The 11,905-nt window shown below is 40.3% G+C and overlaps 1 protein-coding gene across 3 annotated transcripts in view; it reads right to left on the bottom strand.

Moving 5' to 3' along the window:
* Positions 1–8,575: 8,575 nt before the first annotated feature.
* Positions 8,576–11,905, bottom strand: part of NAT1 (N-acetyltransferase 1) — a 63,593-nt gene continuing 60,263 nt past the window's right edge. For all 3 annotated transcript variants that reach the window (XM_076211978.1, XM_076211996.1, XM_076211987.1), the window contains 3 exons: positions 11,021–11,207; positions 10,436–10,557; positions 8,576–10,285 (listed from right to left, as the gene is read on the bottom strand). In XM_076211978.1, the coding sequence (XP_076068093.1) occupies positions 10,217–10,285; positions 10,436–10,557; positions 11,021–11,207 (378 nt within the window). In that variant the 3' untranslated portion in view covers positions 8,576–10,216. The remainder of the gene's footprint in view (positions 10,286–10,435; positions 10,558–11,020; positions 11,208–11,905) is intronic.

The raw sequence follows: 11,905 nt of genomic DNA, 5'->3' as shown, positions 1-11,905 counted from the left end.
AAAGCCCCCACTGCACCACGGCAATTGTCAATGATGATCCTAATTCACTAACGTTTCTACCCTTGTGGATAGTGTCGCACCGTTACTAATTATAGGCTAATGCTGTTGATCTACTAGGGTGTGGGTATAAATGGAGTACGTTTTTCTGTTAAAAAAAAAAAAATGTGGAGATCAAATAGAGGTACTGGTGTTGACTTTTCTAAAATGAGGTGTAGTGTGATCGTAATTAGAAGAGGAGGGTGGTAGCAGATTGTTGCGAGGGGTAGGTCACTCGAATAAAATGCGGGTTAATAAGAATATAATAGGTCGAAGCAGTATGGGGTTGTATCTTCTTCGTTGCCCCCATGGATATTAAACAATCGTTGTAGACATGGTAGACGAGTCATTAATACGCATTCTGTCAATCTTAAATGTTAATTGTGGTTTTACTTTCGTGTGTAATCAACGATTCTAGCATGTTCCATTATGTGCGCGAGTTTTAGTAATTAAGACGCCGTTGAAAATTAGCCATCCCAGAATGGCGTCACTGCTGAGAATACATTTCTTGACGGACCACACCGAGTTGTACACAATTTTCATTCGTTACTATTAACTCAATGTTATTCTTTAAAAAATGCATATCAAAATCAAATAGTGTTAAGAATGGTGTCACACGGAGACCGTTAATGTATTGCTAATGTGTATGACAGTCCGAGGCAGAACAATACTCAAGAGCAAACATTCAATTAATCAATTTCTTTTGAATATCTCTAATCTAAGTCAAGGCTACTTTGAATGATTCGTTATAAAATCGTTAAAACAACACTAAAAAATTTCCAAGTTAAAGTAAGTTTTGATTAGCAAATTTCTTTGAAATTTTCATTCTCCTCACCCTGGTCATTCATCGGACTGTCAATTAAAGTTTAAGCCTGAGTATTTGATAGCCTGCTCCGCAACCTCACCACGAACTCCGCCTTTTTGAGTTCAGGTGCTCGAGTCAGCGAATTTTTAATTCAGGATGAATAGTTGAAGCCGAGAATTCATTAAATCCCACTGAGCATCTATATCAGGGGATGACATGAAATGAAATAAGAACCCTGAATTCCAATTCCATCATTAGTGCCTTTTTCCTTATGAGGGATAGGAGGGCAAGGAGTAAGAGAAGGGCAGAAAGGAGAAACGGGGAGTGAGATGGAGGGGGTGGGAGAGGGTAAAGGATGGAGAGAGTACTGTGTTTTTGTTAATTCACCAGCAATTCTATCCTTAGCAATATTACCAAGAACTTTTTTGGGGGTTAAAAGTCAGTTGGGATAGCTAGGTCATGTAGGGTGTGGGTACATGTAACACGGTATTCCTAAATTACGGAAATGTTGGTGTCGTGTCAGATGTTATGGTATGGGGTGGTCTGGTTTTAGAAAAGAAGGCAATTCTGGAGAAGTGTTGTGAGAGAATAGGAGTAATAATGTACAATATTCTAGGATAAGTTACAATTAAATAATTGAGGAGAAAGTGAAAAATCCCGTTGTTGAGAGGGGGTGGGTAGGGCATTCTAGCAAAATGTATGATATAGTACGGGGAGCATCACGGGTAGGTTGGGGGAGGGCAGACATTTGTTTTACGGTGGATGGAGGTGAAAGGGTCATTGGGTACAAGACGAATATATTGTGCAGGGATGAGAGAAGCCAAGGAACAGGTGTGAATGGAGAATGGTTATGAATGGATGAAGGGGAAGAGCCGCCATGTAATGAAATTGAGGTAAACCAGCTTCCAGATGCTGGGCCCTGTTCTGAGGGTGCTCTCATGCTCCACCGCCTCTGACCCGAGCAGTGGGTGGGAATCAAGGAGTATAGAAGGGACAACAAATTTATTTTGGATGGGCGAACGTGGGGAAGGGCCTTTTAGTATATGTGCATATATTTAAAAATGATAATGTCTAGATAAAGTTATTGGCTTTCTGCATATAAACTTTTCACTTAGGTACTGCAGAAAACACCTGTGCCAAAATGCCAAGGCTTAGGCTGAACAAAGTATAGGATCTTGTATTGAAGAACGGGGTATTGTGGGAGGGGCAGGGAAATAAATTTGGCACCCATAATAAATTTTCATTTGTACAGTTTGATAAATTCCCTAAGTATTGTGTATCGGCACCCTAGCTTTGAAGGCAGGAAGTTTTTAGCTGTTTTAGGCAAGACATCCAAGAAAAATAAGTCAAGGATCACACTTTGAAATCAAGTCTACCCTGCACCTGGGAGACTCATGTTGTCTAGATGTATTGTCTGTAGTGTCGTTAATTTGAAGTGGAAAAATGGAACCCAGTCTTCAGCCCATTGGGTTACAGAGAATAACATTCTTTGAGGAAGGCAGGGTGGGTGCTAACAGAGTATAGGGCTAGATTATTGACATATGCTGAAAGCAATTCCATAAGTAACATGAGAGGGAGAGGGATAGAGGAGGGTTATTATACTATACTTTGTTGCAAGAACTTTAGTAGGTAAGGCATTCCAGTAAAATGTGAGAAATGGTTACTTAAATACTACAAGGGCAGACGGGGGTTTAGCTGTCATCTAACACAAGAAAACAAAGATTAAAAGGAATGTCCTGCTCTTCCATGCATCAATGTTGTCTCAAGTACCTGATTATGTTTGTGGGTTGAGGATCTTTGGCAAAGTCTTTTGTGTTTTGCTGGGTGCTTTCTTGCATTTCTGCCAAGTTTTGTGATGCAAGCCACAGAATTGTGTACAAGTCTAAATGCAGAAAGTGGGGTGGAAGTATGGAAAAGGGGTCAATGCTGCATCTCAAGTGCTATGTCAGCTCATTAGTTACAAGGCTGATACACCTCATCCAATTTGAAATGTATGGCAAAAACAGGGCTGTTGTTGGCAGATAATATTAATTATGGTTTCCATTTGCACCAATGTCTTTGGTGCTGCAGTCAATGCAAAAGTCAGATTGGAGGGAAGGAGGGAAAAGGGTTCCAGTTGCCACAAGTTGGAAAGGGGCAAGTTTTACCAAGGGTTTACCAAGACAATGTGTGAGAGCAACTGAGCAGTAATAATTTCAAGAAGTTCAACTTTCTCTGGTTTGGGGAGAGGAAAATGGCTCCTCTCCAAGTAGTGGGGAGGATGCCTTGCACCATTATTCAGTTGAATATGTTAAATATAAAGAAAATTAGTTAGGTGCAAGTGCCATACATCAGTACATTGCTCGTTAGAGCAAAATTTTGTTTCTGTGAAATCATCACAACCTAGAGAGATTGGGTTTGCAGTTTGTATAGTTAGAGGTCAATGATGATTTTGCTTATGTTTGCTAACTGAGAGGTTATGGGGATGAGTTGGTTGTCAAGTTGGAGGATTGGGGCAAATGTGAACATGATTTCAAACTATTTATTTCATTATCATTTCTCATATTCCATGCTTTAGAATTGGAGGCCTGAAAAATTATTGATAACATAGAGGTCTACCAAAAGGTTCAGCAAGTTCAACACATCACACTGGGTCCAATACCATGCTTCTTTAAGAAGTTCTTTCTAGTGAAATATCTTTTAATACAGTGAAAAACCATTTTCTGTAGTGCAATCCATGATCCACCAAGGGCCTAAGTGTTGAGATGTGGAAAGTGAAATTGTACCAGAAAATAAGGACTGCTGATATTAAATGATCTATAAGCTCAAGTCAATGTAGTTGACTGTTTCAAAGTTTCTTACTATCTTGGGGATACATGATGCTGATTGGAAGATTTTCAAGTTTGTGCAAGAGAGAGACCACTGGGGTGGACGGGTTGGAAGATCCGAGTGGGGTGTAAGAAGGGGTTGCTAGTGTAGGTCCAGTATCAAAGACACAAGAATACAAAGTAAGCAGAGATAGGTCTAAGGAGCTTCAAGTTAAGAGTTTGTGGGTGAACAGCTCTGGTTTGTTTGACATTAAGGAGAAATTGGGAGTGACAAGCAAGAAGATATCAGTATACTTCATGGGGTGATCCTTCATTCACAAAAAGCCAAGATGAGGAGGAAACAATGGGTGATGCATGGGAATGGAATGGGTGAGTTAGTACATGCCTTGGCTAGCTGCCTTCCTTATAAGGGGGCCCTTGGTATATAGAGTAAAAGGTAGGGGAGGAGAGGTAACTATTAGAAATTAGATAGTGTATCAGAGGTGATATCTTGTAAAGAGGTATAAAGAGCAGATGGTAATTGGGTGATGTAAAGAGTTTGGCTGCATTGACTTGAAGTGGGTATGGAGAGTGAGTGGTAAAGAGATACTATACCAAGGTGCACTCAGATTGCATTTCCTTGTTTGGCACTGCAAGAGGGGTCGACTGGCAAGAAGTAACCTCATAGGTGGGGAAGTGTAAGTACCCAGCTGTTTCTTGAACACAGATGCAGTAGACTTTGAATTGTTGGAGGAGCATGGCTTTCAGTCTGGGATGGGTCTACAAACATTGAAGTATCAGGTGCATTTGTGATTAGATTGATGGGCTATAATTGTGGCTATAGGACATGTTTTGGGGGAGGATACTTGAGGAAGTGTAGGTTGTAATCTGGGGTTTCAGCAAGTATGGTTGGTAAATGGTTGATGTGGTGAAGGTCTTGTCTCTTTACAAGGATTGATTGTGGTGGTTGGGGGTGCTAGGAAGGTGACTGGTGGAAGGTGAGAATGACAAGGTTATAGAAAAGGATGAGATATGGAGAGCATTAAAAGTATAAGGTGCCTGGTTTGGATGGATGTCATGTGGAGTGTCTATTGAAGAAGAAACTGCCTAATGGAGTGGCTAATGAGGTTATTTGATATTATCAAAGGGAGGAAATGTGCTGAAGGACTGGAGGGATGTTTGAGTGGTTCCACTTTGCAAGGGAAGAGGGAGGACAAATATGAATGTGGTAGTTTTGGAGGAATCAACCTGTTGAGTGTGTTAGGGGAGAGGGGTGTTGGGAGGATTGTGAGGGGAGTAGTATGGGAGGAGATCAGTAGGTTTGGAAGGGGTGGAGGGTGAATATATCAAATTTATGTAGTGGGGCAGACATGTGAGGTTTTTGGTAAAAGGTAAGATTTTTTTTTTATGGATTTGGAGAAGGCTTATGACAAGGTCAACAGTGGGGGCATTGTGGGAGATTATGCTAATATACGAGACAAAGGGCAGCTGGAGAATGGTGGAGCTTGTGTTAGGGTTGGTGGTGGGGTGAGGGTGGAGTTGCAACAGGTTGTGGTGCCACATGTTCAACATGTACATGGATGGAGTGGTATAGGAGGCAGATGTGTGGTTGATGGGCAGGGGATTGGAGATGGTTTGTGAGAATGTAGGGAAGTGGGTTGTTGTTTGCAGATGATACTGTTTGTGAGTCAGAGGAGGATCTAAGGCAGATGGTAACAATTTCAGAAGGGTGTGTGGGTTGAGAGGGTTAAAAGTAGGTATGGGTGGGGTGATATGCATGTGTGTGGGGGGGTGACCAGATGTGTGGAGGGGGTGGAGTAATGAGATGTGTGGGGGGTAAGGGTGGTAGTATGTTGGAAGAGCCCTAAAGGAGGCTGGAGGATGTGAATAGTTTTTAGTACTTTGGGGAGGGAGTAAATATCTTGGGTTAATGAGAAGTGTCATGAGAAATGGGTATCTGTGGATGGTTCAAAGGAGGGACTGTAAGAAAGGGTGATTACATTCGATACACTGTATAGGGCAGAGACCTGGGATGTATGGGAGGCAGAAAAAAGAAATTCTAATGTGCTGGTGTCAGAGGTGAGGCCGAGTGGCTTTGGAAAACAAGCTAACAGAGTTGGTAAAAAATAATAATAATAATAATAATAATAATAAAAAATATATATATATATATGAAGAAAGACTAGCAGCATGTAGGCCTGAAATGGATCGAGTGAGTTTGAGGGGACAGATAGATGGGGTGAGGAGGCCTTGAGTGTAGGGGGAATATCTTGATTACAGAAGGGACAGGGCAAGAGGTAGGTATGAATAGGGAATAGTTGTGAGGATAAAATTGATGCAGCATGAAGTTATTCTCTCTAGTCTCCTCTAATTCTAACTCTTGAATTGATAAGGAGGTAGGGTTGCTATTTATATGAAGTGGTGGGGGCAGACAAGTTTCAGTTACTGGTCCAGGATGTGCTGTGTGCTGCTGTGCTTTACTGCATTGCTTCTAACCAAGGCAGTGGGCAGGGGTGGCCCTTCATCCACAAGGAGGAAGATAAAAAGAGGTAAACAATGTGTATTGGACAGATGTGGAATAGGTGAAGGTGGATACATGCACTGGCTACCTCTTTTGAAATGGGGAAAGAAGCTTTTTTTGGTCTATAGTCCTGTCAAAAACTAAAGGCTGGTAGGTTTTGTGCAAGCATGTATGCACTGTTCTAATGCCCCCACCCACCCCAAAACCCCCTTTTTGGGATGGTTACAAGTTGGGGCTGGCTGGGGGCAATGGTTTTCGATTGATCTACATTGGCTGCTGCTTCCTACCTCCACCAGTATTATAATTTTTTTTTTTACTGAAGCTGCAGTAAGAGTATCCTTACTAGAGACAGCTCCTCAGTCTGATGAAAAGTGGGGAATCTGTTTTCAGCACCTCCTCTAGTTTCTGCATGTGTGGTGAAGAGAGTGGATCCTAAATAAGACTGCTTATATAGAGAGATGATTGCCGAGCTGTACTGCTGCATCATCCCAGTACTGAGCAACCATAGACAAGCAACATGTGTGTGCATCCTGAAAGACAGACAGAATGAATCGTCTTCCTACTATCCATTTTCAGAATCTATTAACATCCTCATTTCCAACTGAAGATGTAGCCCAAATGTGTGCAGACATTCTGAATTGGGCCCAAGATCTTGTGTTGTAATCTTTCCACCTTTTCTTGATACATGAAACTGACAACTGGCAACCACTCCCCCTCTCCCTCCTACTACTGACAGCTGGTAACAAAGAGGCAGTCCCACACTAATCAGTCCAATATTTCTATCTAGAGATGTGGAGGACTCTAGGGCCACTGCCAGTCATTGTGGGGCTCCTCTCATTCGTGAAACTCAAGGCAACAATTATCAGTAGGGTACCACAGAACATCCAATGACCACACAGATTGGGGCTAAAGGATTCTAAAGACCACCTTTTCCTGCCACCACTGCTGTGAGAATTTAATCAGGTTGGTAAAAGTGATTAATGATGGTATGGTTAGTATAGCAGGATAAAATAGTACAATGACTATAAAAATAAGTATCTACCAAATCATATTTACTTAAATGTAGTGTCCAGTAAAGCAGCAATTCTTGCAGGGTCATGCATGAATGTACCTAACAGTAGTATATGAGGATGGAGCAATGGTCATGGGGTCCCATCTCTTCTTCTTTGTCAAACCTTGTCTTGACTCCTTTTATAGTGTTGATGTTTGTTTGTTTGTGTGCGTGCGCACGCATGTTTACCTAGTTTACTTGGCTGGCCACCTACCTTTTTAAGGGGAAAAGGCCTTTTGGTATTTGTATGTACTTAGTGTGATATACAAGGTAGGAGAAGTGCTCATGGGGTTCTATCTTTTTGCCTTCACTCATCAAACTTTGCCTGTTAATTTATGTGATGGCTGTTTGAGAGAGCAGACACTAGACCTAGCTCAAGTACAACCTAGTCAAAAGTAATGCAGCTGGAAGAGAGTTTGTCTACAATATATTAATAGTACATTTAAAATGAAAATAGCAGTGTTACAAGAGATATCCATAAATTGAAAGACAAGTAAAACCTCAAACTAGAATGCAGTTCAGAACATTGTTAACCAAAGACAAAGAAAATTGTGAACTGGTTACCAACAATCAACAGGAATACGACAAGAAATTTTATATACAAGCTAGGTAATTCAAAAGATGAATCTGACAACCATGAAATACTTAAAAAGAGTAGTGATATTTGGTTAGGAATAAAAATTAAATGAAAGCACTCAGGGAAGAAATGTTTGATCAAATAATTAAAATAGACAAATATAATTTGAGCAAGATGACAATATTGAAGAAGGAATAATAAAATAGAACTCGAGTTAAACTGGGATTGTAATAAGTTACAAATAGAGAAAACTTTGTGTACCAGCATGAGAGCAAGAGAGCATAAGTGAGAGAGAGAAACAGAGGGGGGGGTTAGGGAGAGAGAAATTGTTGTAGAAAATCTTTAATTACAAATGTTCTCCTTTATGCTTACAACTTGTAATATTTTGTAGAAAATCATGTTGCTAAGCCTACTTAGTATTCTCAAGTGAAGTCATATTAGCAGAGCAAGCAGGTCTGATCCATTGGCATGACATGATAGCACTAAAAGCCAGGATATCTAAAAATTTGCTTTTAAAAGCTAGCTACATTGAAGGTATTACAAAGAATGGCAGCATGAATTATCAATTGCAGTATTGCTTGTTAAACTGATTTTATATCCATTTGGTATCCTTCCAATTTACTACATAAATCAGAAGACCCCTAATATAGCAGCTAATCATGCATTCAGGAGTTCCATAAGTGAATACTCTTCCTATTCCATTCAATTACCAACTTTGTCTGGTTGTTTAAATTCTTAGGTTTCTGGTTTTCCTATTCTTCCTACCAACTAAAAATATCATGATAAATCTAAAAGTTGCTTACCAAGTTTTATTATTTATTGTAGGAATTACTTTTGTAATATAAGTGAGTTAAATAATTCTGCCTTGATCACTGACAATCTTTCATTTGTACAAGATCGCATCGTACAATATTATGGGTTCAATCAACCAAATATTAGGGCACATCACAGAACATTAACCTTCCATTCAGATTAATAAAAACCTTGCATACTTGTACACAAAAATTTTAAAATCCAAAATATCGATATTTAAAAAGACTAACAAAATTCAACATGTAAAATTACCTTTTCACAGCAAACAAATCCAACAATGCCTAAAACCCAACCGGACAAAAATGTAAACTAAGGGAAATCTACTACAATTGTCATCTTTATTACTCAAGTAGCGATAACAAGCAGCAGTGCCTAACAATAGCATATGACATTAAATAGGATCTGATCCAGTGTGGAATGATTTAGCGGCTACTGACCTAAACAGAAGATGTGCAGTTACAGGGGTTTTTCAGTTACTCCAGTATTTTCATGTGGGAATTCATTTGGTTAACATTCCAAACAAGAATGCAATCTTCCTTGGGAATTGGAAGGAGGAAAACAAAGTAACTTGAATGGTAATCATAAAAAATAAAAAATAATTAACTATCAAGGACAGCTGTGCAATATGCAATTATGTAACCACTGGTTTGTTGGGTACCGTCCTGCACATGCACAAGCCATGCCCCTGCTACAGCTACTACTGCATTCCTCACAGTCAACAAAGATTACACTGAGATATAACCTCCCATTTTTTAATTTTTTCCCCCTAAGCAAACCTGCTTACATTTTAATGGAGGTGGTAAAGCTTGTTTACCTGCTTATATTACAAGTATATAGTAGACAATAAAATGTGTGGCTAAATAGACTTGCAAGACTTCATCTGAAATAACAACACCAAAGGTAAGGAGCTATAAATGAGTAACACCATGAGAGGTTGTCTCGATTAAGGAACAAGACAACCTCGTCATTGTTAGCCAAGTCCTTAGTGCTGCACCAAGGCATCATTGCATAATTTTCTAATCTTTTCCTCTTTTTTTTTGTCTTTTTAATATTTTTTTTTGGGGGGTATTTTTTAACTTGTCATTAAGGTCAATATGGCATTTCTTCACATCTGCCTTGCAAATGGGGTGAAACTATTGCCACCACCTTTCTGCATCACCACATCGCTGGTGTGCTACCATGTGTATGTGTGCTCTCTGGCGATGGTCCCACTGCTGCCTAGGGTGTTCAGGTGTAATAGTGTCAAACCACAGTCATAAGTGGGCGAGACGCAGGAGCACAAGCAGTCAGTTCTTGAGCTTGGGAATGGCTACACCAGTACACCTCACCCTAGACAGGAGTGCCGGAGCCACTGAGTCAGTACTGGGACACTTCCTTTACTGAGATTTTTTTTTTTTAATTATTATATATTTTTTGTTTACATTTTATTTGTATCTCAAAAACCCTTTCCTTATTATTCAGACTTCCACTTCAACCATCTTTCCACTTATTCTAGTTACTTCACGAAAACTTTGCATTCCCAGACTGTCACCTAACAAACTATCTGGTTTTCACAGTATCATAATCACTCTATAACACCATTTCTATTTCATTTGTCAAGATGTCCAATCCCTAGTCCGGCTTTGCATTAAGCATCTCCATCCTCTTCTTCATCATCTTCTTCAGTCTCTTCTAGCCATGTCAACCATTGATTAACCTGTAGAAATAAACATCAACCACTGATTAACCTGAGAGGGAAAAAAATATATACATATATGGATATAGGTGTATGCCTTTAACCTACTTCCCTCTTAAATCAAATTGTCCCTCAGTCTTCTGAAATCTGGTCACAAGATATTATGCTTACCTGGAACAGTGCTTTTCCTTTGCCAGGATAGTCATCACTCAGGTCTTCTTTCCATTTGAGGAAAGCATCTTCCTCAATAATCTCCAAGTTGTACAGATTGACAAACCAACGCAACAGCATACCTAAAAATAAAATTACACTCATTAATGATAACTATTAATAGCACAAACGCTGAAATATTCCAATGGTCTCTGGAAAACAACTAATCTAAACTAGATCTATCTATATACTTATGCTTCCTAAGGGAAATCAAATGCATTTTCACCCATTCCACTCCAATCCACCATCCTTGCTTACTTATCTTAGCTCTTCTTGGATGAAGGATCATCCCTGTCTCCTGGCCACTGCCTAGGTCAAAAGTAATGCAGCACAACAGAGTACATTCATTTCACTTACAGAATGACATCCCCCTCCTGTCCCCTCATGTGGAAAATAGAGAAGGCACGGAATCCCTTTGGACTGTGTCAAATATATCATCCATATACAACCATCCTCCACTCAACCTTATCTCCTGCCTTCTCCCTTGTTCAGACAATAGCAGAGAAAATACTTGGGAAAAAATATTTAACTACTTTATGCACTCACCTTTTGGGAAGTTATTTGTGTATGTGTAGACCTGTAAGGCATACACTGCAGTAACCTGAAGGTGGACATGGTCATGAAGGAAGGCCTGCAACACAGGCTTGAACTTGTTGAGCAACTCCTTCTCTTTCTCTGTTGAGGATTTCTCAGGGATCTGGGTTGGATCTGCATTTCCAGCTAAGGTTGATTCCTAGAGAGAAAAGATGAAATTCAGCACTGTATAATAAGGTTAGACAAGTGAAAACATATTTCGTATTTGAGTATCAACTCCCTAATCAGCATGCACTCAATACTCTACCCACACACCTACACCTACACACACACACACACACAGTCATAAGCAGTCACAGAGGAAGGTGTCAACAGTGAGCTCCAAACTAGCACTTTGTTGCTATTACAGGAAAAACGCCTTGTTGTCATTTTTGGGGTAAAACAATATGTTTTTGTGTGACCGGTAAGGTATGTGTGAGTAAATTTTGACGCAGCCCGAAGGGATTTCTCCCCGTCCTCGCCTTATATGCAAAGGGGGACGGAGAGGGGGGGTAGCCGATTAAATGAAGCGGCCTTGCTGTGGATGTACTGTGTCTTGCGACACTGCTTCTGACCCAGGGCGGTGGGCAGGGTGCAGGGATGACCCGTCATCCAGGAGGTGCTCAGATGAGAGGAAGGGCGGGAGGGGTGTGGAGTGTATTTAGGGATGAAATGGGTGGGAGTGTTTTTATGCCTTTCCCTTTTTGGTTACCTCCCTTGGAAGGGGGAAAAAGCCTTGGTATATGTATGTATGTGACCGGTAAGGTATGTATCTGGTCCAGTGCTTAGAATCATAATTTTAGCACAAAATGGAAAGTAACAAAGATGAAACACGGATTAATGAATCAACCACGAGGG

This window comes from Oratosquilla oratoria, chromosome 2, assembly GCF_046742065.1.
Source record: "Oratosquilla oratoria isolate Oo_2021 chromosome 2, ASM4674206v1, whole genome shotgun sequence".
NCBI lineage: Eukaryota > Metazoa > Arthropoda > Malacostraca > Stomatopoda > Squillidae > Oratosquilla > Oratosquilla oratoria.
The sequence above is the reverse complement of the archived record's forward strand: the minus strand, read 5'-3'. Positions and strand labels throughout refer to the sequence as shown.